The following is a 25,475-nucleotide window of genomic DNA, read 5'->3' as shown; positions in this document are numbered from 1 at the left end:
TATGCAAAAGCCTTTGACTGTGTGGATCACAACAAATTGTGAAAAATTCTTAAAGACATGGGATTACCAGAGCACCTCACCTGCCTCCTGAGAAACCTGTATGCAGGTCAAGAAGCAGAAGTTAGAACTGGACATGGAACAACAGAATGGTTCAAAATTAGGAAAGGAGTACGTCAAGGCTGTATATTGTCACTCTGCTTCTATGCAAAGTACATCATGTGAAATGCCGGGCTGGATGAAGCACAAGCTGGATTCAAGACTGCTGGGTGAAATATTAACAACCTCAGCTATGTAGATGATATCACCCTAATGGCAGAAAGCAAAAAGGAACTTAAAAGCCTCTTGATAAAGGTGAAAGAGGAGACTGAAAAAGCCAGCTTAACACTCAACATTAAAAAAACTAAGATCGTGGCATCCGGTCTCACCAATTCATAGCAAATAGAAGGGGAAAAAGTGGAAACAGTGACAGGTTTTATTTTCCTGGGCTTCAAAATAACTGTGGGTGGTGACTGTAGCCATGAAATTAAAAGATGCTAGCTCTCTGGAAGAAAAGCTATGACCAATCTAGGCAGCATATTAAAAAGCAGAGACGTCACCTGGCTGACAAATATCCATAGAGTCAAAGCTATGGTTTTTCCAGAAGTCATGTATAGATGTGAGAGTTGGATCATAAAGAAGGCTGAATGCCAAAGAATTCATGCCTTCAAATTGTACTGGAGAAGATTCCTGAGAGTCCCGTGGACAGCAAGGAGATCAAACCAGTCAATCCTAAAGGTAATCAATCCTGAATATTCATTGGAAGGACTGATGCTGAAGCTTCAATACTTTGGCCACCTGATGGAAAGAGTCGACGCATTGCAAAAGACCTTGATGCTGAGAAATACTGAGGACAGGAGGAGATGGGGGCGACACAGGATGTAACAGTTAGATGGCATCACTGAGTCAATGGACATGAGTTTGAGGAAACGCCAGGAGATAATGAAGGAAAGGGAAGCCTGGCATGATGCAGTGCATGGTGTCGCAAAGAATCGTACATGACTTAGCAACTGAACAACAACGTGTTTGCTCCAGTACATTGCTTCAGTGGTGGATATTTTGATAAGTTTCCCTATCACAGTGATGTTCAACATGGTAGCCAATAATCACATGTAATGTGAAATATGTTTAGTCTGAAACAAGATATATTATACATATGTGAAATATACACCTAATTTAGAAGAATCAGTTTTTAAAAGAATGTAAAATACCCACTGGTAATATTTTTACATTGATTTCATGTTGAAATGATAACATTTCAGATATATTGGATTAAATAAAATATATTCTTAAAATCAATTTCATCTATTTCTTTTTAAAAATGTAGCTACTAGAATATTTTCGGAGAAGGAAATGGCAACCCACTCCAGTATTCTTGCCTAGAGAATCCTGTGGACAGAGGAGCCTGATGGGCTTCTGTCCATAGGGTTGCACAGAGTCGGACACAACTGAAGCGACTTAGCATGCATGCATGCATTGGAGAAGGAAATGGCAACCCACTCCAGTATTCTTGCCTGGAGAATCCCAGGGACAGAGGACCCTGGTAGGCTGCCGTCTATGGGGTCGCATAGAGTCGGATACGACTGAAGCGACTTAGCAGCAGCAGCAGCACAATATTTTAAATTACATTTCTGGCTTACAATATATATTTCTGTTGGATGGCACTGTCCTAGAGGTTGAAACCAAGCTCTGAATTAAAAATGTCAAACAAAACTCTAGCAGTCAGTGTCTTTTTTTAATGGCTATCAAACTAGGTAACAATAGACTGGTTCCAAAATGAGAAAGGAGTACGTCAAGGCTGTATATTGTCACCTTGCTTATTTAACTTATATGCAGGGAACATCACACAAAATGCTGGTCTGGATGAAGCACAAGATGGAATCAAGACTGCTGGGAGAAATATCAATAACCTCAGATACGCAGACAACACCACCCTTATGGCAGAAAGTGAAGAGGAACTAAGAACAACGTTATAACTAAGTCATAGATTTGCTAAATAATATTTCACTAATAATATTTCACTTTCACTTGATGAAAGTGGAAGGAGAGTGAAAAAGTTAGCTTAAAACTCAACATTCAAAAAACTACGATCATGGCATCTGGTCCCATCACTTCATGGCAAATAGATGGGGAAACAATGGAAACAGTGAGAGACTTTATTTTCTTGGGTTCCAAAATCACTGCAGATTGTAATGGAAACCATGAAATTAAAAGACGCTCCTTGGAAGAAAAGTTATGACCAACCTAGACAGCATATTGAAAAGCAGAGACTTGACTTTGCCGACAAAGGTCCGTCTAGTCAAGGCTACAGTTTTTCCAGTAGTCATGCACGGATGTGAGAGCTGGACCATAAAGAAAGCTGAGCGCCAATGAATTGATGCTTTTGAACTGTGGTGTTGGAGAAGACTCTTGAGAGTCCCTTGGACTGCAAAGAGATCCAACCAGTCAATCCTCAAGGAAATCAATCCTGAATATTCATTGGAAGGACTGATGCAGAAGCTGAAACTGCAATACTTTGGCCTCCTGATGGGAAGAACTGACTCATTGGAAAAGACCCTGATGCTGGGAAAGACTGACGGCAGGAGGAGAAGGGGATGACAGAGGTTGAGATGCTTGGATGGCATCACCGACTGGATGGGCATGAGTTTGAGCAAGCTTTGGGAGTTGGTGAACGACAGGGAAGCCTGGTGTGCTGCAGTCCATGGGGTTACAAAGACTCGGACATGACTGACTGACTGAACTGAACTGAATTGATCCAACTAGGTGATTATAACTTCATGAACAAACCACCATATGCATTTACTTCATAGCTTTAGAATAAAGGAAAGTGATCTTAGGTGGGTCTCTACAGACCCTAGGTGTTCTAAAAAGAATTAAATGGGTGCTCTAAGAAGGCACCAGAGTTATTTGCTAGGAGAGAACTTTGATAAAGAACTTTTTGCTTTAGTGCCTGGAATAAATTAGAAGGCAGCTGGAAAGGATCTCCAAATTCAGGGAAGTGGAATGTTATTTTCACAAATTAAAAAAGGAAAAGAAAGCTAGCCCAGATTTTTATTTGACCTGTTCACACATCTCTTTTGCTCTTGCCAGATCATTTCCTTTATGCCAAATGCAAGAGGTTTTCAGAGAAGGGAGGCATATTTTTGAAAAGCCCAGGCTTGTTATGCTTGCTACATTAAGTTTAAAAAGTGGAAAAGAAATTTCTCTTTAGCACAATATTAAAACATCTGTCATGAAAGCAGCACTTAAGGAGAGTACTTTTGTGTGTTCAAGATGCCTGTAGGTTAACCTTTCTGTTCCTCCTTGCACCCTGCTTGGGGTTTGGGTGGCAATTTTGAGACGAGAAATGTGCATGAAGTGACATTTGATGCCATGAACAACTCTTTAGCTCTTACTCCAGCAGCATCGTGGAATTGTATTCATGGCCTCAAACTTTCGCATGATTTTACCTTCTCCTACAGTGCCCATCCAACAGTTGAACACTTGCCTTCACTGTTTACTAAAAGGGTTCTTCTACAAATTATTCCCAGGTATGTGCCATAAAGCAGGCTATATTTTTTCATAAGAACAATGTTATAACTAAGTCATAGATTTGCTAAATAATATTTCACAAAAAAGAAGGCATGACCTGTAAGAATTCACAGTAAAAAATATACTGTAAAATTTTTATAAGGTTGTCACAAATGAACTTTATAACTTCTTGTAAAGTACAGTTGAGACAATCTTATAAAATGTACTAAAATATACATGTCCAGCAAACATGGATACAATTTACCACTACAAGTTTGACCTAACAGTACATGTTAGCAATAATAAGTGTTAAATATTTAATAATAGTTTTTCTCACTTTCTTAGAAGGGCTTTTAGGGGGATGATTTGGCTATCTCATTGCTCTTAAGAAGGTTTCCATTTCAGCTTAAAGCTCCTTTGAATATTTCTTGTAAACAAGGAAGTCTGATATGGTAGCATCTTTTCCCTCTTGATAAATATTTTCTAATTTGGATTATAGTGCTTGGATGTAAGTATTGTTCTTTGTAAACAATAGGCTTAGTAGTACATAACTTAGAGATGAAAATTCAAAATATCATGAACACCCCAGCTAATGCTGGTCCCATTTCTACTTGCATTTCTCCAGTGACAGGGAGCTCATGTCTTTATAAAGCAGTCCTTTCCATTTTTAGATCTCTTTTCTTTCACTGAGTTTTGGGCTATTTTCCTGTATCTCTCCACTTATCGGTCTTAATTCCTCCACAGAGCCAAAGAATAAGGCTTCCTTCTTCCTCAAAACAGCCATCTCATGTCCACAGAGAGGGCTACTGTATGAAGTTCTCTAGAGAACGAGAACTTGAAAAAGTTGAACAAATTATTGACACTTTGTGTGCTAAGGTGTTGAAGCACTTAAGGAATCATTAAATCTTGCACAAAGATAACTACCTCTCGTCAGCCTATATATATATATATATATATATATATATAGGCTATATATATACACATATATATATACACATATATATACATATATATATACATATATATATACACATATATATATACACACACACACATATGTATATACACACATATAGCTTGAATCTTAGAATTTTTCATTAATTTTTATTGGAATATAGTTGCTTTACAATGTTGTGTTCGTTTCTGTTGTACCAAAGTGAATCAGCTATATGTATACATATATCCCTTCATTTTTGGATTTCCTTCCTATTTAGGTTACCACAGAGCATTGAGTCCTTTGTGCTATACAGAAGGTTCTCATTAGTTTTATACATAGTAGTGTATATATGTCAATCCCAACCCTCCTATTCATCCTGCCCTGTCCCCCTTCGTATCCATGTTTGTTTTCTACCTCTGTGTCTCTATTTCTGCTTTGCAAATAAGTTCACCTGTATCATTTTCTAATTTTACATATAAGTGGAATCATATGTGGAATATTATATGATATTTGTTTTTCTCTTTCTGACTTAACTCTGTATGACGGTCTCTAGGTCCATCCACATCATCAGACTACATTTAAATACAGACTACAAATAAACATATTTTGTGGAAAAGAATCACCTTGTCTATGCAGAGGAAATCTCTTTCTGACCAAATAATGTTACTTTGGTTCAAGGTTAGTATAGTGCATTGGGCTACGATAGATTCAAATAAGTAATTATTCTTACATGTGAATAAAGTTTCTTCTTAAAGGCCACCCTTTGGTTTGCTCGTTCACACATGATCTGTAAAGCACGTTCAGCCAAACCTATTGTTCTCATACAGTGGTGGATTCTGCCAGGTCCAAGCCGGCCTTGGGCAATTTCAAATCCTCTACCTTCACCTGTGAGAAAGAAAGGAGAACATGCCCACAGCCTATTGCTTTTGTTATTTACACAGATCCTGAGAAAATAATGAACTATCCTCAATAAAAATGGCATTCCGGTAGGAAAAAAGTAAGTTCTGTAATAAGGTTCACTATACATTTATGGAACTTTGATTTTTAATACATAGAAATGTAAACCACATTAAAAACTTGGATCAGATTCAAGAACTGTCTCTTGAATACCTACTCTGCACAAGTTATTTTGTTAGTGCTGCAATGGTTACCAAGGTAGATAAGACAGTCCTCAGTTTGGAAACTAGAAGAGGGGCAAGGATGCTAGGGATAAGGGATATGGAGAAGGACAAGAAAGGCAAAGGAGGGAAAGGTGTCTGTTCATCATGGTAACCTGAGGGCCTGGCAGGATCAGGGGCTTATTGAATGGATGAGATGAGGAATACAAGAACCTTCTTGAAAGAGGTGGCATCAGAGATGTTCCCTGAAGGTTGGGTAGGATTCCAACAAGCAAGAGGATGGAGTCATTCGAGGAATACAGTGCTCAGAAACTGCTGAGGTTTTATTAAAACAAGTAGAGGCTTGACGATCATGTTTTAGGAAAAGTATATTGCTCTGAATTGTATAATTTTTGTATTTAGCTATGTTTTCAACGGATGTGACAACACATCAAATACTTAAATAAAACCTTATTATTGTAAGAAAATCCACCAAAGGAAATAATTTTCCCTTATAAATGGAGTACACAAGAAGGAAAGTATCTAAATTATGGTAGACTTCACATTTTTTTAAGATTTAGACCTGAAAATATTTTTAAAAAATTACTAGAGAATCATTTGTTCAGTTTATCTTACCCAGTATTAAATTGGTGGCAGGAACTCGCACTTGATTAAAATGGATCTCAAAATGTCCTCCATGGAAATTATCTATAAAATAGAGAATAAGATTTTAGAGAACAAAATGAGGTGACAACAAGATAGTCAGAGATAATTAATCTACTGAAATATAATTCCCAAAGACAGTGGAATTTAAAGGCCTCATATGTCGGACATTTCTAGGTAGACCTGAGCCCTGAACCCCCAGTGTTGTGCAGCCCAAAAAACTTTTCAACTGTTTAAGAAATTTTAAGAGATTTTAGATATCATTTCATCCAGAGATTTCTGAATGGATTTTCTGAAGTTGTAGAGCTGTGAAAAAGAAGATGGCTCCATAGCTTTTCTCTTATTATTGTTTTTATTATTGCTTCTTCTTTAAAAATTTTAATATACAGGCTTCTGAAGAAAATTTTGCTTGAAAAAAAAAAAGGTTCCAATGGTTCAAAATTTGCAAGTGAATTATGTAATTCTTATTTTATCACTGTGGAAACCAATGCCTGAAGATGTGAAGAACTTGGTCGAAGGGACAGAGCAGGTTTAGCATTAGAGACAAAGCCAAGGCTGGACCAGCAAGTATATTTGCTTCCAGTCTAGGCTTGTTTGCCTTTTGAAAATGCTGGCATGTGATAGAGACTGGGAACACATCCACACTTTGTCTTTACATCACCCTTTCTCCTCGCCAAGTTCTGGAGATAATCTCCAGTTAACTCCACACCCTTTTCCTGTCAGAACAGACATTAATAATCAACTCTCGCCACACTATTTCTTTTGGCCTTGGCACAGGGAGTTGGAGAGATGTTGGTGAAATTGTCACACTGAAATTTGAAACATAGTCTCTACAATGGTGGGTATTAATAGCCAATGAACATTATAAACCCATTTTCATGGTCTTTTAGGCTGTTGTTCTACAACCCAACCACTTAACCTGTGGGTGCATTTTCTAGCTGCAGCCTACAAAAAGTAATCCACCTCTTGAATATTTTCATTAGCCACATTTAACAATAAAGAGTCACCACAAAACCTAAAGTTCAGTAAACTTTTTTATAACATTTATCATTTGCTGACAGCTACATAGCTTATTTACATGTCTGTATTTATCCTCTGTCTCTGTCCCCCAGCAAGTAAGCCCCACAAGGGCAGAGATCTTAGTTTACTGTGTTCACTATTGTGCGTGTGCGTGCGTGTTAAGTCGTTTCAGTCATGTCCGACTCTTTGCAACCATATGGACTGTAGCCTGCCAGGCTCCTTTGTCCATGGGATTCTCCAGGCAAGAATATTGGAGTGGGCTGAGCGCTCAACAAATGCTTGCAGAGTGAGAAAGCTGAGCAACAAGGAAACAATGAACATGAAACTGAGCTAAAGTATCCTTGCTTCTTAGAAATTCCATCCAAGGACAGAAGGAAGGAAAAGTTCTGCATTCAAATCAATCAAAACCCTTTGCTTATTAATAACTCTTGTATGTTGATTAAGAAAGTTAAAAATGAATATTACTGTGAGTTACTTAATTTTTCACATCTATTTCATTAACCCTTCCTCCTGGATGCTGAAAAGAAGACTGGCAGACAGAGTTTCTGTGCCTTAAATACCAGTTTGCCCTTTCAGCAAAGCAGACAAAACGTGGTAGAATGCTGCACCACCTCTCTTTTCATTTGTTCTATTCTGAATTCCACTGACAATTTATACTAAGGGTCAAAGGATTTCTAAGAATCCATCTCATGCAGTAAAATGTTATCTATTTCCTTCAGTGTTACTGCATATTCTAGGTTTCCTACTTGCAAATACACAGACAAGTTGATTGTGAATACTTACCCAGGTAGCCAAAAACTGTCAAGGGCCTTATTATTTCTACTCCAGGTGTACTGATGGGAACAAGAATCATGCTGTGTTGTTTGTATCTGGTCAAAAGAAAAATAGATGTTAGGAAGTTTGCTAAGTGGAAAAATAAAACAGATGTTAGGTGGAGACTCAACTGTCATCTTTTCACTGTTGCTATCATGTAATCATGTAAATAATGATGTCTGGAATAGGAATTGTGTAGAAATCATTACATTAAGTACATTCAGATAAAGGCTGTGATCTGGAACAACAGTGATTTGAAAATATGTGAAAGTTATTTAATTGAGGCTTCTCCTTGCTCAGAATGGTAACTGGGAACTGATTTTTAATATATTAAACACTTCAAGATTATTGCCTTGGATCTAAATATCTAATCACTTACAGTTTTGAAAATTTTTATATATCTTATAATTGGATCCAAACAGCTTTGAGAATTCAGCAACACTTTTTAAAACAGAAAATTTCACAGTGAAGAATGTATACCAACATTTCTTAAAATGTTTTCTAAATATATCTTAAGCAAAATAATTGTGACACACAGATATATGACATTTAATATCATAATATACTTTATATTATTATAATTTATGAGCCTAAATAGTGAATTTTAAGTAAATTAAGTGAATACAAAAAAAGACTGATTCTTAGTCCTCATAGGTTTCTCAATCACTATTGTTTTATTACCTGGTTTCAGAGTTATTGTTAATCCTTCCCATAACGATTGCAATTTTGCACTTTGGATTCCCAGCTCCTAAAACCAGAGAAACAATGAAAAGAATACATCATAAAAAGAAATTTTTAGTCTGATATTTCACACTAAAAGTTCTAATCTTTCTAAGTTTACCTCTGGCAAAACAAACAAACTCACAGGAAGAAAGGTCTTGATCATTAAAAAAAGAAATGCTTATGTACAAAACTGTATATCACTCAAGAAAACTGACTAATAAGGCCAAGAATGGACTTTTTCAGTGAGAACTGCTGCATGAAAATAACCAGAAGTCAAAGAAGCCACGAAAGAACTGCAGGCCTTAAGACAAAATGATGGCTCTCCCATTCGAACCATTTCAAACATCAGCATGCTAGAAAGATTATGAACTTCTTCTAGTGTATTTCCTCCTGTTTAGATCTCATATTCTCTGACCTATGGACAAGAGTACCAAAACTCACAATATTTACTCCTCAACCAGTGACTGAGAAAGACTTAATTTTCCCAGCCATGGAGTTGGATGAGGGTGAGTCTGTTTCAATTAAACAAACTGAAAAGCATTAATCCATCTACAAACAATTAGAAATTTGAATACTTAATGGAAATGTAATGATATTAAGTAATTTTAGGTGTGCTAATGATACTGTAGTTACATTTTTAAAAGAGCTCTTATTGAGATGCACACTGAAATGTTTGTGAGAGACATAATGTGATATCTGGGATTTATTTCAAAATAATATGGGGAGAGGAGGAAATGGAAACAGGGATGAAGCAAGGTTGGTGCCCTGAAAGTGAATCATGTTTTCCTGCTTCTTCATTTAATGAATAATTTTCCATTGTATTCTGGACATAATGATTCCTTTGATTTGAAGACTCTGGATTCTGTTCTCTTTCTCTGAAGACCGTTAATATTATTGTTTTAGGGGGCAATTAACTTAGGTAGAGGCATACTGCAGAGTCTGTCTCAGTTAAGGTGAATGAGAGGTCACATTTCACTTTAGCTCCTTTATTTAGTTGCAAGGTGCTTTGAGTCTGCCTTGTGAATCACTTTGATTCATGAGTAAGCCAGAGACTTGGGCAAAGCTTACACAGGAAACAGAGCTCTCTTTCTCCAGTTTTCTCCTTTCCTGGAGTCTCACCCTATTCTACCATTTTTCTGGAAGCAATGGCTGCCTTACTATCCTCTAGTTCCTTAGGACACAAAGACCTGCGTTATCTAGAGAAGCTTCAGCATTCTCACACCACATTGAGTCCTTAGGCCAAATTCTTAAAATGAGACCTCGGGCCCATCTCATCTTCTAAATTCTGACTCTGCTACAAAATCAACCTGTCTTTGGTCTCTCTACAGACTCTTCAGGTAGTTATTTTTTGTAGTTTTTTAGTTGTTATCTGTGAGAAGGTCAATCTTAGGTGCTTAATCCACCACACCAGAAATGGAACTCCCCTAGAGTTTTTAAAACTTTGCCAAAACCAGGTTTTCACTTATCTCATGCAATGGTTTCTTAAATCAGGTACCTATCATTAGTGTCAGTTGAAATTTTAGAAATGCAATGATCACCTCAAAGTATGATCACATGAGAAGCAGAATTAGGAACCTTAGAAGCTTAAAAAATTTTAAATCAATAAAAGCAAGAGCTTACCATTCTATTCCCCTCAATTATTCTATATTGTGAATTATACATGTAAAGTAAAATACGGTTATGGTTAAAATACAATTGTTTTAAAACCAAAGCTCTAATTTGGGTTTCTTCAAATTTAATGGAATCTATTTTTTTTCAATCAGTTCTGAAAGGACTCTTTATAAGAAGGATGTATCAGCTGCTACATCTTCCAGATTTTAGTGAAAAAAGATTTTCCCACTCATATATCTCAAAATTAAGTTTTAAAAATCTCAGACGTTATACTCTTGATGTTGAGTCCACTTAACTATCCTCATTTATTGAACCATGTTTGACTTTCCAAATTGTGTTTAGTTGTTTTTTTACAAAAGTGTGTCCTTCTGATTTGTACAGGTGCTAATACAGAGAAAATGAATTCCACAATTCTGAGGATCAACCCAAAAAACATTAGGATGATTCAAACAGTAGGTGATAAAACTTAAATTTCAATGTGGATATTAATGGAAATTTCTTATCTGAAAACGCTGAGCAGAGGGAATTTTTTACCCTTGATTGACTCTGGTTCTGCAGTGATAGGCACTCATGCTTTGATTTTTAGCTAGAAATTATAGAGAAAAGAATCGTTTCCAGAAAGGCTTATTTTTAATTTTTGAACTGGATATTTTTCTACTTGCAGTTTTTTAGATTTTACTTGTAGGAAGACTTGAAGCTCTAAGAATGAAGAGTCAGGCCGCTTGCCCCATATAACACATTGTCTCCTTGGTGGGTGTATGTCTAAAAATCAGATTAGGACATAATGGTATGACTTGGGGTTCATTTCATTAGAGATCTTTTCTTTGTCTACTTTATCCTGGTAATCAAAACCACTTTGGACACATCTTTTAAGGATTCATGGATCTTAATCCTTCTCTATAAATCTTCTCTATAATTCCCTTAAGCCCTAACTGAAAGCATTCCTTTTCTAATTCCATATCTTTCTCTAATATTTCCCAATATCATTTCTTGTCCTGCTCTTTTTATCATGAAAAATTGCTGCCACAACTTTATTTAAGTACCCAACAGATTTCAGATATCAGGTAAATTTTGATGAAACTCAAAAAACTAGGAAAATAATTCTTCAATTCTGCTTTGCCCAATCTAACGTGGAAAACAATTCAGATTCTAAAAAAGTGAAACTTATAAATTGGCTCTCCTTTCTGGGGTCATTAAATAGAGGAAGTAAGGATGAATACATAAGCTGTAAATTTTGAAATATTTTGATTTAAACTTGATGTTTCAGAAAACTGGAAAACCCTCTCACAAATATATCATCTCATCTTAGCTTACAAGCATAATTTGGCAGGTGCAGCTGCTGAAATGTCCTTCTTCTAAAGAGTTTTTGTTCTCATGTTATTTTACTTAATGGACAGGATACCAAATGTCACAAATTAAATATATTAAAGGAAATCTGAATAGATCAGAAAGCATTTAAATATGTATCTGCTGTGTCGCAGGCCTTCGTGAGTGAAAACAGATGGCACAGATAAAATAATTTTGTTTTTAATCCAGACTATGTGGTATTTCAAGACTGTTCAAGAGCCAGGATTAAGTCAGGCTGAAAGGGACATTTTCCTGATATTTGCTGATGAATTTTAATTTCACATGATCTTACAACCATATGACTATCAAATAAAATCATTCTATAACACAAGAAAATATGACAAATGGAGAAAAACATAACTGTTGAGTAGGGATATGGTCTGCAACCATAAGCAAAGTGATATAAACAATAATATAATATGAAGTACAATTAGTCATTTACAAAGCATCACGGTTATTTCTACCAATATTGAACTTCTGATGTGAAATATATAAACTTCATTTGGTCTTAGCATTAATACTAACGAAAAGTGAAAGAGTGAGTCACTCAGTCATGTCTGACTCTTTGTGCACCCGTGGACCGTAGCCCACCAGGCTCCTCTGTCCATGGAATTCTCCAGGGAAGAATACTGGAGTGGGTAGCCATTCCCTTCTTCAGGGTCTCCCACATTGCAGGCAGATTTTAAAAACAATTATCTGTTAACTAACATTTTACAGTGAAATTTCCACTTGTTAAAAAAAAATGTTTATCATACAGTTAAGGAAAAAAAAGAAAATCTCATGTGTTCCCTTGGATTATATGTGCTATTGTTAATAGGGGAAACAACCTTTGAAATTCACTTATTCTTCCTCTAGGAAGGTTTACATCTAAATAGTATTCTATAAATGCTATATGCTGTAACTACTGCAAAACATAGTTGAATCAAAATCACATCCAAATAGATCAGAATTGAAATTTTTAAAAAAATTAAATAATCAAGACATAAAAAAACTAGAAGAAAAAACAATCTAGTATCTATGAAATTTCTGAATGGAAAAGAAATTTTAAACCTCACAAATAATAAGTGTGGGAATTCCCTTGTGCTTCAGTGGCTAGGAATCCATGCTCTCACTGCCAACGGCCCAGGTTCAATCCTTGTGTGTGGCCAAAAAGAAAAAATAAATTCAAAGAGAAAGACTGATTGGCTGATCTGTATTAAACTATTGTACAGTAAGAAACAAAATTGGGCTTCCCTGGTGGTTCAGCAGTATAGAATCTTCCTGCCAATGCAGAAGACACAAGTTTGATCCCTGGGTCAGGAAGATCACCTGGAGGAGGAAATGGCAACCCACTCCACAGACAGAGGAGTCTGGTGGACTACAGTTCATGGGGCCACAAATAGTCGGACATGATTTAGCAACTAAACAATAACAACAAAGAAACAAAACTAGAGCAAACAAACAAAAAACCCAACAATTTAGGAAAAATACCTCACATACAGCTGGCAAGGGAAGGGGAATGGTACTGAACTGGTACTGAATTACAAGTTTTTTAAGACAGCAAAATGGTAGGTGGAACAAGACATTCAACTGGCAATGTTCTAGGGAATAGATACTTCCACACATTATTGGTGAGAGTACAAAGTAATATCATCCCTATGAAGTACAATTTGGCAACATCCATTAAAATTACAGATTCACTTAGTCTTTAATCCACCTACTCAACTTCTGAGATTTATCCTACAGATATAACTGCTCCTGAACTTCCTAGGTGTTGCTGGTGGTAAAGAACCCGCCTGCCAATGTGGGAGATATAAGAGATGGAGGTTCGATCCCTGGGTCAGGAAGATCCCTTGGAGAAGGGCATGGCAGCCCACTCCAGTATTCTTGCCTGGAGAGTCCCATGGACAGAGAAGCCTGGTGGGCTACAGTTCATAGGGTCACAAAGAGTCAAAAATGACTGAAGTGACTTAGCACGCTTGAATGAACTGAGAGAGGAAAGAATTGGGCATAAATCAATATCCATCAACAGAAGACAATTATATGGATGTGTCCATATAATGGAACCCTTCTTAAAAGAATAAGAAAACATTCTAAGCAATTATCTGAAAGAACTCTAAGATTATTCTACAGAATGCTATCTTTAGTGTAACAAGAAAAGTGATAGTTAGACACGGTTAGTCCCATTCTTCAAAATCCCTCAGTAAGATAAGATTAAGTACAATTTCCTACTACAACTACAAAGATACTCTCTATAACATTATTTGTAATAGCAAAACACTAGAAAAATCTTATAACAGTTGAATAGTAAGGCAAATTATGATAATCTACACAACAAAATATTATTTAGCTACTAAAAATGTTATTTATAGGGAGTTTGGAGTAACACAAAAATGCTTAAGCAAAAACGCTAAGTAAAAAACTCATATACAGGACTTCCCTGGTGATCCAGTGGTTAAAACTCCACACTTCCAGTGTAGCAGTCATGGGTTTGATCCATGGTGAGGGAACCAAGATCCCACAAGCCATGCAGCATGGTCAACGCCCTCCCCCCCAAAACCCCAACCTCCCCCCAAATCATATAAACATTAATTCAATATGTAGTATGGATATTAAAGAGTTGGATGTGACCGAGCATGTACACACACACCCATCTGTCTGTGGTAACCACATATCTTATCTCTCTTTTTTTTTTATGGTTGCTTGTTTTCAAAGTACAATTGACCTATGACTTTATATTACTTCCCATTATATGACATAGTGATTGGATATTTCTATACATTTTAAAGTGATCACTATGATAAATCTAGTTATGTCACCATACAGAAATTACTTAGTTATTAACTATACACCTCACACTGTACATTTCATCCCCATGATTCATTTATTTTGCAACTGGAAGTTTGTAATTCCTTCTTAAGAGTTTGTAATCTCTTAATCTCCCTCACCTATTTCTTTCCCCCATCTTCCTCCTCCCATCTGGCAAACATCTGTTTTTTGTTTGTATCTATAACTGTTTCTGTTTTGTTTAATGTTTGTTCATTTGTTTTGTGACAGTATTTTAAATAGACTAGTCAGAGGTTGCCTCAATGAGGAGGTGGTGATTGGACAAAGACTTGAAAGATATGAGGGAGTGAACCTTGTGGATATTAAAAGAAAGCACATTCCAGGCAGATAGAAGAGCCAATACAAAAGCCCTAAGAAGCACTGTGCCTGGTACATTTCAAAACAGCATGGAGGTTGGTGCAGCAGAATAAGCAAGCAAAGTGGTGAGTAAAAGGAAATAAGTCAGAGAGGTAATGAGCGATGGAGGAGGACCTTGTGGGAACTTGTAGATCATTCTAAGAATTTAGTGAAAGGTCGCTTGTTTGCTTCCTCCTGGCCGCAAAATACATAAGAAAAAAAAAGAACAAAAGGTAAGAGAAAGCGCAAGACCAGGGAGTCTAGAGAGGGTGTGCATAGTTGCGTCTGACTCTTTGTGACTCCCTGGACTCCCGCCAGGCTCCTCTGCTCATGGGATTTCCCAGACAAGAATTCTGGAGTGGGTTGCCATTTCCTACCCCAGGAGATCTTCTCTGCTCAGTGATCAAACCTGCGTTTCCTGCATCTCCTGCATTGGTAGCCCGATTCTTTACCACTGAGCCACCTGGGAAGCCCCTAGAGAGGGCAGGGATAATATTAAGAGCAGTATCCTTCATAAGAGATCAGAGTAATGATCAGCTATGGTAAGGAGAAGAGATGCCTCCTTTGGAAGAATTGTGTTAGAGCCTCCTAAGAAAGGCTGAAAATACTCACCTCTTAGCAAATTTGCCCTCAGTGAATTCACATTGGTAGCTGAAACTGGCCAGGGTGGGAGTATTTACACTATGAAGAAGGGCAAACGCTGCAAATCTAAGTACTTTTTTTTCTAGGTGAGATGGTATAGCTGCATGCAAATAACTCTTCCTCAAAGACTGGTAGATAACAAGGAGAACCTGGCTGTACCCTCAGACACACACTGTCGGAAGGTGAAGACCTCAGTGACCTAGAGCCTCTTTTCTGTGAACCAACAGGAATGTTAGATCAACTGCTTAGAGAAAAAAAGATATGGGTCTGTAATAACTTCTGAAGGAAGAGACTAAGCCTAGTCTCCTCTGAGAAAGTAGATAAGGGAACTGTTATGCAAATGTGAGGAGAGTCCAGGTCAAATAGCCTACTAGTGTTAAATCTGCATACATTTCTTTCTCTAACTTTCATTTGTTTGGAAGTGGAGGTAGGGAGAGACAGTTGAGATAGGCTTCCCAGACAGAATGATGTGAAAAGTTTGTGGCTGGTCATCCAAGATTACAGGAAGGCACAAGAATTTAAAGTCATGGGGAAAGGCATACTCTGGGGTCAATGACAGAGGAGGAGTTCAGTGAAGCCAAGGAGAGTCTCACAGTTTAAGTATTAATAAAATATAAAACAATCTGGTATAAAAATGTAAATTCTACTATAAATGCTTAATGATTACTCAGAATTTATTTTTGATGATTTAGTCTTCAAAAAGATAATTTTCTGAGTTACAATCATTTCTGTTTTCTTTCCTAGATAAAATAATCTTAGACAGTATTTGTCTAGATACTACCTACAAGTACTTATTAGCTGCCGTGAGGTGCTCTGGTGAGTTCTCTTGGTTTGGCAGTCAGTACCTCAGCTGCAGGCACGTTCCCATTCCCTTCTGCTAAGTGGAAACTTGGAAAGGTTTGTAGCTTTTGAAACAAGATTGAATTCCTTCAAGTTTATAACCAAGGATACTTAAGAACTAGGATCTGACTTCACAGGACAGTTATACATAAATAAAAGATCAAATGCTCACAAGATTACGTTTCTGGAAAGCCTTCCTGGATGTAAGACAAAGGCGGGGTGTAAAAACGAAAACAAAAGTAGTCTGAGTTAGAGAGTGTCATTTGATTTTCTCTCTGCATTCAAGACTGCTCCTGTCTGCCTACTGAAACAGGTTGGTTGGTTTTTTATTTCTTTTTCATTCAGAATTGGATATGACTTTTTTTTTAAAGTCCAAAGATTTTGTATATTTACCTATGCAGAGGGAGTCGAGGCATAAAAGTTTACATGTGCAAAAAAGAGCTATTTGAAAAGTTATACACTTCAAACTTAAAACAAAAATATGAATATAGCAAGAAGAAAATATTATTTTAATACCATTACTTGCCTACAAAGCTTTGTTAATAACAGGTTTTGGTATACCATTTTTTTCTTGTTTTGTTTTATAAACACCAATTTTTTTTAATTCTTGTAATAATTATAAAGGCATTTAAATGTGTTTCCATGTATCTGCCAGAAGGATCACTTCTGCAAATAATTTCCAGTCCTATTTTTATTTACTCATATTTTTAGTATGATTAATTCTTTTAAAATATCTTTCCTCAATATCTTATACTGTTTGGCCATATTATACCTTATCACCAGGTTCAAGATTTCTGTGATAAAAGAGAAGGAAAGAACAAAGTTCATATTGTGTTAATAATTAACATATAAGAAAATGAACACTAGAGTGGTCTTCTAGATTGGAACTTTTCAAATAACTATAAGGATAAAACAGTCATTTTAAATTGTTAGCACCTGGTTTTTATATAATGAAAGCAGTTCTATGTGGTATTTTTCCTCTGTGTGGCCTTCTTCATTTTGCTTTACTCATTTACAAAAGGTTAGCAAGTATAAGAATATTCTTTTGAAAATGTAGCATAAGCTGGTGTACTGTTTTGAAAATAATATCTTCATTAATGATTCCATAAGAACATTTGAGATTCTTCCAAGGACAAAAAATAACCCAAGGAAGACAGAAGGGTTAAGGAAAAAGCATAACAAAGCCTAGCACTATAATAAAAATGCTAAAAGTTATTATTATATATATTTTAAAATGTGAATTTTGTGCAAGCTTATCTTAATACTACAGAGTATTAAATGACAACGTAGTAGAATAACTTAATGATGAGACACAAGATTTCTGGAATATTATCTTTCCATTCCTAGAGTAACAGCTTTATACCTACTAGTAAACCTTATAGTTTGATAAATATTTGCTGGCCACCTAGAGTGTACCAGGCACTCTCTTCAGTTATTAATTACAAACAGAAATCCAATAGGTCACAGTCTTAGGGAACTTAGATCATAGAGGGAAAAGGTAGTCTGGGAAACTCCGTAGGACCAGGTCAGTTCTCTGATATGTAGATACAATTGATATGTAGATACAGTTACTGGATTGGGAAAGTCCTCTAGAAAGGTGAAATCTGAGTTAACTGAATAGGAAATGGCCTTTCAAGGGACAGGGAGGAAATAGTATATCAGATAAAAGAACAGACTGAGTAATGATGTAGATGCACACTATGGCACAGGGTATGCCAAAAAACCACTGGCAAATCAGCACTGTCATCATCTACAGTGTAAGGTGTATAGTAGAGGGTGTACAGGAACAATGGGTAGGACTACATTATGGATCCTTGGGTATCATGGTAGAGAATTTAGATTGTATCTTTCAGACAGATAGGTCTTTTACTCGAGGAGCTAAGCAGGAGAGTGATAAGACTGAGATTTTAGAGATAGAGCACTGTGATGGCAGTAAGAAAAATGTTTTTGACAAGGAAGTGGTAAGAAGGAATGAGAACAGTAGGATACCAGTTGGGAAGACATTGTCATAGGCCAGGTAAAAATGTGGTTGAATTATGTCAAAAGGAAGAGACAGATTTGAGACCTATTTGGAAGGTAAAATCAGAATTTAGGGGCAGACTGAAAATTTAGGGGACAACAGAGGATGAGATGGCTGGATGGCATCACCGACTCAATGGACATGGGTTTGGGTGGACTCAGGGAGTTGATGATGGACATGGAGGCCTGGCGTGCTGTGGTTCATGGGGTTGCAAAGAGTCGGACACGACTGAGCGACTGAACTGAACTGAACTGAAAATCTGGGATGAAGGGATGGAGATAAGAGAGGAATCAAGGATGGTGCAGGCTTAAGGCTTAGGTGACTAGTGGAACAACAGTTCTACCAAATAGTAGTTTACAATCAGCATGCAGTAGCAAGTTTTGGAGGGAAGCTAACTAGAGGAGGGTTTGTTTTATAAAAGCCAACAACTAAAATTAAGTACAATTCTGAGATAACTTATTTAACTTAATTTAAAATAAATTCATGAATAAATATAAGTAAAATATTTATTTTAAATAATTCATTTTAATTTAAAATTTTAATTTATTGTTGATGTACTGCATAAGAATCACAAAGTTGTGTAATGTAAAAGTTATAGGGCTTAATGATTAAGAAAATTTCCCTGGGTATTATTTTTTATCTTCCCTCTGTAAATCCCAGTTCCTGTACAGACTTGTGAAAACAAGTGCTGAAAAACTACTCTTGAGGATATACTCCAATGTGGTTTTCATTAAAGAGTTTCAAAGAGTGGTAGACTCAGGCTCACATATGTTATGACAACAAACTATTCTCTAATAAAAGCATAAAACATATGCTAGAGTTAAAGTGTTTCCACTTAAGCAATATTAAAATAAATACACTGTATTCTTTTTGCCATTTAGATTGGAACCATGGCTTTGGAATACAACCAGTCAACAGATTACTATTATGAGGAAAATGAAATGAATGACACTCATGACTATAGTCAGTATGAAGTGATCTGTATAAAAGAAGAGGTCAGAAAATTTGCAAAAGTTTTCCTACCTGCCTTCTTCACAATAGCTTTCATCATTGGACTTGCAGGCAATTCTACTGTAGTGGCGATTTATGCCTATTACAAAAAGCGGAGAACCAAAACAGATGTGTACATCTTGAATTTGGCAGTGGCAGATTTATTCCTTCTATTCACTTTGCCTTTTTGGGCAGTTAATGCAGTTCATGGGTGGGTTTTAGGGAAAATCATGTGCAAAGTCACTTCAGCCTTGTACACAGTCAATTTTGTCTCTGGAATGCAGTTTCTGGCTTGTATCAGCACAGACAGATACTGGGCAGTAACTAAAGCTCCCAGTCAATCGGGAGTGGGAAAACCATGCTGGGTCATCTGTTTCTGTGTCTGGGTGGCTGCCATCTTGCTGAGTATACCTCAGCTGGTTTTTTATACAGTAAATCATAAAGCTAGGTGCATTCCCATCTTTCCATACCACCTAGGAACACCAATGAAAGCATCAATTCAAATGCTGGAAATCTGCATTGGATTTGTAATACCCTTTCTTATTATGGCAGTGTGCTACTTCATCACGGCTAAGACACTCATCAAGACGCCTAACATTAAAAAATCTCGGCCGCTCAAAGTTCTGCTCACAGTGGTCATAGTTTTCATCGTCACTCAATTACCTTATAACATTGTCAAGTTCTGCCAAGCCATAGACATCATCTACTCCCTGATCACTGACTGTGACATGAGCAAACGCATGGATGTTGCTATCCAAATCACCGAGAGTATTGCACTCTTTCACAGCTGCCTCAACCCAGTCCTGTATGTTTTCATGGGAACCTCTTTTAAAAACTACATCATGAAAGTTGCCAAGAAATATGGATCCTGGAGAAGACAAAGACAAAATGTGGAGGAGATTCCTTTTGAATCTGAAGATGCTACAGAGCCAACCAGTACTTTCACCATTTAAATATAAAACCTATCTGTCTCTTGCTTCAATACACATGAATGATGCTTCCTGCTGAGATCAAACATCTGCATTTTTCTGAAATTCAAATTTCAAACACTGTAGTGGCAACTTGTAGCAAAGAATAGGTTGGGCTGGGAAAGGGGAGTGGGGTTAGAAGCCAAGAAAAAGAGGAAACAAAATAATAAATTCATAAATCATAGAAATTAAAACTAACAATATAGGAAAATAGTATTAACAGTCAAACATAAGAAAAACACTACAAGTTAGGTCATCTAAAACAGATTATTAAAGAGGTTTAAATTAAGGCTCATTTACAGTTATTTTAAATTATCTAAATTTTAATATAAAATTTTTCATGCATAATTTTAATTCTTGATTAATCATGCAGCAACATTTAATGTCTTTTTCTTTTTCCTGTTTCTAATTTGTAAGTGATTTCATAAAACTCCAGAAAGAATAAAAACTAGCGGCAAAAAAAAAAAAGCTTTTCTGGCCATTTTAATGTAGTACTAGTAAGTTATTTAACATTATAATTTACTTTTATGTCAACTTTCTTTAGTAATAAGCTGGTTATCCTATTAGATGTATCATGTATACTCTAGAAGCAATCCTCAGGCAATCACAGGTTTTAATTTGTATAACTGCATAAAGGACTTATCTACTTATGTGATTCTAAATATTTTCCTATATATAAAGACTCTTATTTTTCACTTAAACACTTGTATTTTTAAGCAATGAAAATATGTACCACAAATTATTTTTAATAACATGTATTGCTTATCTCTTTAAAAATTATATATAAATTATCCTAGTCCAGGTAATATGCCCCTACCAAAATTTAATTTTGGTAGAAATGACAATGGCTAAACATGGTGTGCACTAATATGAATTTTTACCTCACAAACTGTAAAAAAAATAGATGTTTTCTGCTCTTAAAATAAACATCATCTAATCAAGACATTATTTTAAGATTACTTTCCTTTTATCAACTATTTCTAAATTTGAAAATGCTTTCAAAGGTAGAATTTAAAGAACTGTGGTCATGAAATGAATAACTATGTATCTTATTATTCTAGCACAGCATCTGGCATGAAGGATCATTATGAATACTCACCACTGCTCCACCATTTCCTGCCATTAATTATATAGTTGTCTCCATCTCGCTGGATGCTACAGTCAATATTTGTGGCATCACTTGAAGCTACATCAGGCTCTACAAATAAGCAAAGGCTGAATTTACAGGCAGGCAGATACCACTGGATTATAAAAGACACTTAAAGAAATGTGAACTCTTTGATGACAGAGGCATCTTTGTCTTTTTCATCTTCCTACCATTACACATAGTTCATTTCGGTTCAGTTCAATCACTTAGTTGTGTCCGACTCTTTGCGACCCCAAGGACTGCAGCATGCCAAGCTTCGCTGTCCATCACCAACTCCCAGAGCTTACTCAAACTCATGTCCATTGAGTCAGTGATGTGACCCAACCATCTCATCCTCTGTCATCCCCTTCTCTTCCCGCCTTCGATCTTTCCCAGCATCAGGGTCTTTTCAAATAAGTCAGTTTTTCACATCAGGTGGCCAAAGTATCAGAGTTTCAGCTTCAGCATCAGTCCTTCCAATGAATATTCAGGACTGATTTCCTTTAGAATGGACTGGTTGGATCTCCTTGTAGTCTAAGGGACTCTGAAGAGTCTTCTCCAGTGCCACAGTTCAAAAGCATCAATTCTTCAGTGCTCAACTTTCTTAATGGTCCAATTCTCACATCCATATATGACTACTGGAAAAACCATAACTTTGACTAGACGGACCTTTGTTGGTAAAGTAATGTCTCTGCTTTTTACTATCCTAAGTTGGTTATAGCTTTTCTTCCAAGGAGCAAGTGTCTTTTAATTTCATGGCTGCAATCACCATCTGCAGTGATTTTGGAGACCAAAAAAATAAAGTCCGACACTGCTTTCATTGTTTCCCCATCTATTTGCCATGAAGTGATGGGACCGGATGCCACGATCTTAGTTTTCTGAATGTTGAGCTTTAAGCCAAGTTTTTCACTCTCCTCTTTCACTTTCATCAAGAGGCTCTTTAGTTCTTCTCCACTTTCTGCCATTAGGGTGGTGTCATTGCATATCTGAGGTTATTGATATTTCTCCCGGCAATCTTGATTCCAGCTTGTGTTTCATACAGTCCAGCATTTCTCATGATGTATCCTGCATATAAGTTAAATAAGCAAGGTGACAATATACAGCCTTGATGTACTCCTTTCTCTATTTGGAACCAGTCTGTTGTTCCATGTCCAGTTCTAACTGTTGCTTGTTGACCTGCATACAGATTTCTCAGGAGGCAGGTCAGGTGGTCTGGTATTCCCATCTCTTGAAGACTTTTCCACAGTTTGTTGTGATCCACACCGTCAAAGGCTTTGGTATAGCCAATAAAGCAGAAGTAGATGTTTTTCTGGAATTCTCTTGCTTTTTCGATGATCCAACAGATACTGGCAACTTGATCTCTGGTTCCTCTGTCTTTTCTAAATCCAGCTTGAACATTTGAAAGTTCACAGTTAACGTACTGTTGAAGTGTGGCTTGGAGAATTTTGAGCATCACTTTGCTAGCATGAGAGATGAGTGCAATTGTGCAATTGTTTGAACTTTCTTTGGCATTGCCATTCTTTGGGATTGGAATGAAAACTGACCTTTTCCAGTCCTGTGGCCACTGCTGAGTTTTCCAAATTTGCTGGGATATTGATTGCAGGACTTTCAAAGCATCATCTTTTAGCATTTGAAATAGCTCAAATGGAATTGCATCACCTCCACTATCTTTGTTCATAGTGATGCTTCCTAAGGCCCACTTGATTTTGCATTCCAGGATGTCTGGCTCTAGGTGAGTGATCACACCATGATGGTTATCTGGATCGTGAAGATCTTTTTTTGTATAGTCCTTCTGTGTATTCTTGCCACTTCCTCTTAATATCTTTTACTTCTGTTAGGTCCATACCATTTCTGTCTTTTATTGTGCCCACCTTTGAATGAAATGTTCCCTTGGTATCTCTAATATTCTTGAAGAGGTCTCTAGTCTTTCCTGTTCTATTGTTTTCCTCTATTTCTTTGCATTGATCACTGTGGAAGTCTTTCTTATCTCCTTTTGCTATTCTTTGGAACTCTGCATTCAAATGGGTATATCTTTCCTTTTCTGCTTTGCCTTTTTGCTTCTCTTCTTTTCACAGCTGTTTGTAAGGTCTCCTCAGACAACCATTTTGCCTTTTTGCATTTCTTTTTCTCGGGGATAGTCTTGATCACCATAGGTTTAGTATATTAACCAACTTTTTTAAAAATTAATATTTTTGGAAGTATAGTTGATTTACAATGTTGTGTTGGTTTCTGTTGTACAGAAAAGTGAATCATAATATCCACTCTTTTTTAGATTCTTTTTCCATACCGGTCATCAGTTCCCTGTGCTATACAGTAGGCTATATACAAGTTATCTATCATATACATGTGTGTGTGTGTGTGTGTGTATATATATATATATATATACATATATATATATATATAGTGTCTATGTCATATATATATACATATATATATGTGTATATATATATGTATATATATATGGTGTATATGTCAGTCCCAATCTTTCAATTTATCCCTCTCTGCTGCTTGCTCTCTTGGTAACCATAGCTTGTTTTCTACATCTCTGACACTATTTCTGTAGTATCTTAAACAACTTCTAACTGTGCCTTTCAAATTCTATCAGTAATGCTTTCATTGATCTATTTTGCATTCTACAAAACCAGCTCAACATTTAATGTCTTCAGAAAGCTTTCCATAGGACACTTTTACAAGACTGTTTTCCTGCATTGCATTTTAGAACTTAACAGGTAGTTCTAAATCATAGTAATCTGCATTTTTTAATATGCTGCTCTTTTGAATGTATCCTTCAAATAGTTTATGTGTTCCCTTTCTAAAACTAAAGACACTCCTTCTTTAGAAAAGGAGCTGTCTACTTAAGTTTTTGTTTTTTTTATATATATATGGTTGTGCTGGGTCTTTGTTTTTGTGCACTGGCTTTCTCTGGTTGTGGAGAACGGGGGCTGCTCTCTAGTTGCAGTGCACAAGCTTCTCATTGTGGTGGCTTCTCCTGTTATAGAGCACAGGCTGTAGGTGCATGGGCTTCAGTAGTTGGGGTGCACAAGTTTAGTTGCTCTGCAGCATGTGGAATCTTCCCAGATCAGGGATCACACTATGTCCCCTGCATTGGCAGGTGGATTCTTACCCACTGTAACACCAGAGAGGTCCCAGTTTTACTATTATAAATGCATGCAGTGTTATAGAAGGATAATAAATTCTGACAAATTTTTGGTCAGATGAAACTTAGTTTACTTCTAACTCAATTATGAAACAATGACTTGGTTCTTTGAGTAAGAGTTCTTAGAAACTGTTTCCTATGTACAAATATACCAAGACCCACTTTTATTAACATGCTCCTACTTTCATCAGCCCACATGATTATAATTTATAATTTGAGCTGTATGATCAACACAGGTAAAAGTTCTATTTTTTTTTTTCTTTGATTTATGGCAGAGTGGAGTATTTTTTAAGTGTCAGTATAAAATTATCACAAAGATGAATGTTTCATATACTAAGGTAAAAAAGATCTTAAATATCCTTAGAAGGCAATTTTAAATGCAAGTCAAAAGATTATGAAACTAGGTTTACTCTGCCACTAAAGCAGGCTACCAGAAAACATCTGGTATCCTCCCAAAGTGGAGGACGATTTTATTCTGCACATTTAAAAATGCCAAAATACTAAAACTGGGCTCACAACCAACACATTCATATTTCTGGTCACAGGAAAATTTGCCTAAACACAAAGACACATCCCACATTTCTTTAGTTCCTCCATAATAACCTGGCAAGAGTGCACAATGGGAGAACATAACTGATTTGCTCTTACCTGTCATACAGAAGCAGGAGGCAATACTTCCTTGAAGAAGAGGCTCAAGCCACTGCTTCTTCTGTTTCTCACTTCCATATAGGTGGAGCACCTCCATGTTCCCTGTGTCTACATGTAATAAAGAAAAGCATTTATTTTGCATTTAAAAATGTACTAATATGAAAT

General features: G+C 36.5%; 2 protein-coding genes across 6 annotated transcripts in view; one reads left to right on the top strand and one right to left on the bottom strand.

Annotated features, from left to right (window-relative positions):
* ACAD11 (acyl-CoA dehydrogenase family member 11) overlaps positions 1–25,475 on the bottom strand; it is a 136,742-nt gene that overhangs the window by 40,398 nt on the left and 70,869 nt on the right. For 4 of the 5 annotated variants that reach the window (XR_014076718.1, XM_081569835.1, XM_081569833.1 and 1 more), the window contains 6 exons: positions 25,311–25,418; positions 21,479–21,577; positions 8,758–8,824; positions 8,047–8,132; positions 6,217–6,288; positions 5,214–5,368 (listed from right to left, as the gene is read on the bottom strand). Coding sequence is in view for 3 of the 5 variants with exons in the window: in XM_081569835.1 (XP_081425961.1) it covers positions 5,214–5,368; positions 6,217–6,288; positions 8,047–8,132; positions 8,758–8,824; positions 21,479–21,577; positions 25,311–25,418 (587 nt within the window). In the remaining 2 variants the exon portion in view is untranslated. Of the gene's footprint in view, positions 1–5,213; positions 5,369–6,216; positions 6,289–8,046; positions 8,133–8,757; positions 8,825–20,074; positions 20,280–21,478; positions 21,578–25,310; positions 25,419–25,475 lie in introns of all 5 variants that reach the window. The other variant, XR_014076719.1, reaches the window with a different exon arrangement.
* On the top strand, positions 16,665–20,494 carry ACKR4 (atypical chemokine receptor 4). The gene is made up of 3 exons (XM_081569840.1): positions 16,665–16,714; positions 19,303–20,077; positions 20,385–20,494. Exons 2-3 carry the CDS (start codon positions 19,312–19,314, stop codon positions 20,417–20,419), a joined length of 801 nt encoding a protein of 266 aa, XP_081425966.1. The 5' UTR covers positions 16,665–16,714; positions 19,303–19,311; the 3' UTR covers positions 20,420–20,494.

Source organism: Giraffa tippelskirchi, chromosome 2, assembly GCF_054371585.1.
Source record: "Giraffa tippelskirchi isolate mGirTip1 chromosome 2, T2T-mGirTip1v1.2.pri, whole genome shotgun sequence".
Taxonomy (NCBI): domain Eukaryota; kingdom Metazoa; phylum Chordata; class Mammalia; order Artiodactyla; family Giraffidae; genus Giraffa; species Giraffa tippelskirchi.
This window is presented reverse-complemented; position numbering and strand designations above follow the sequence as displayed.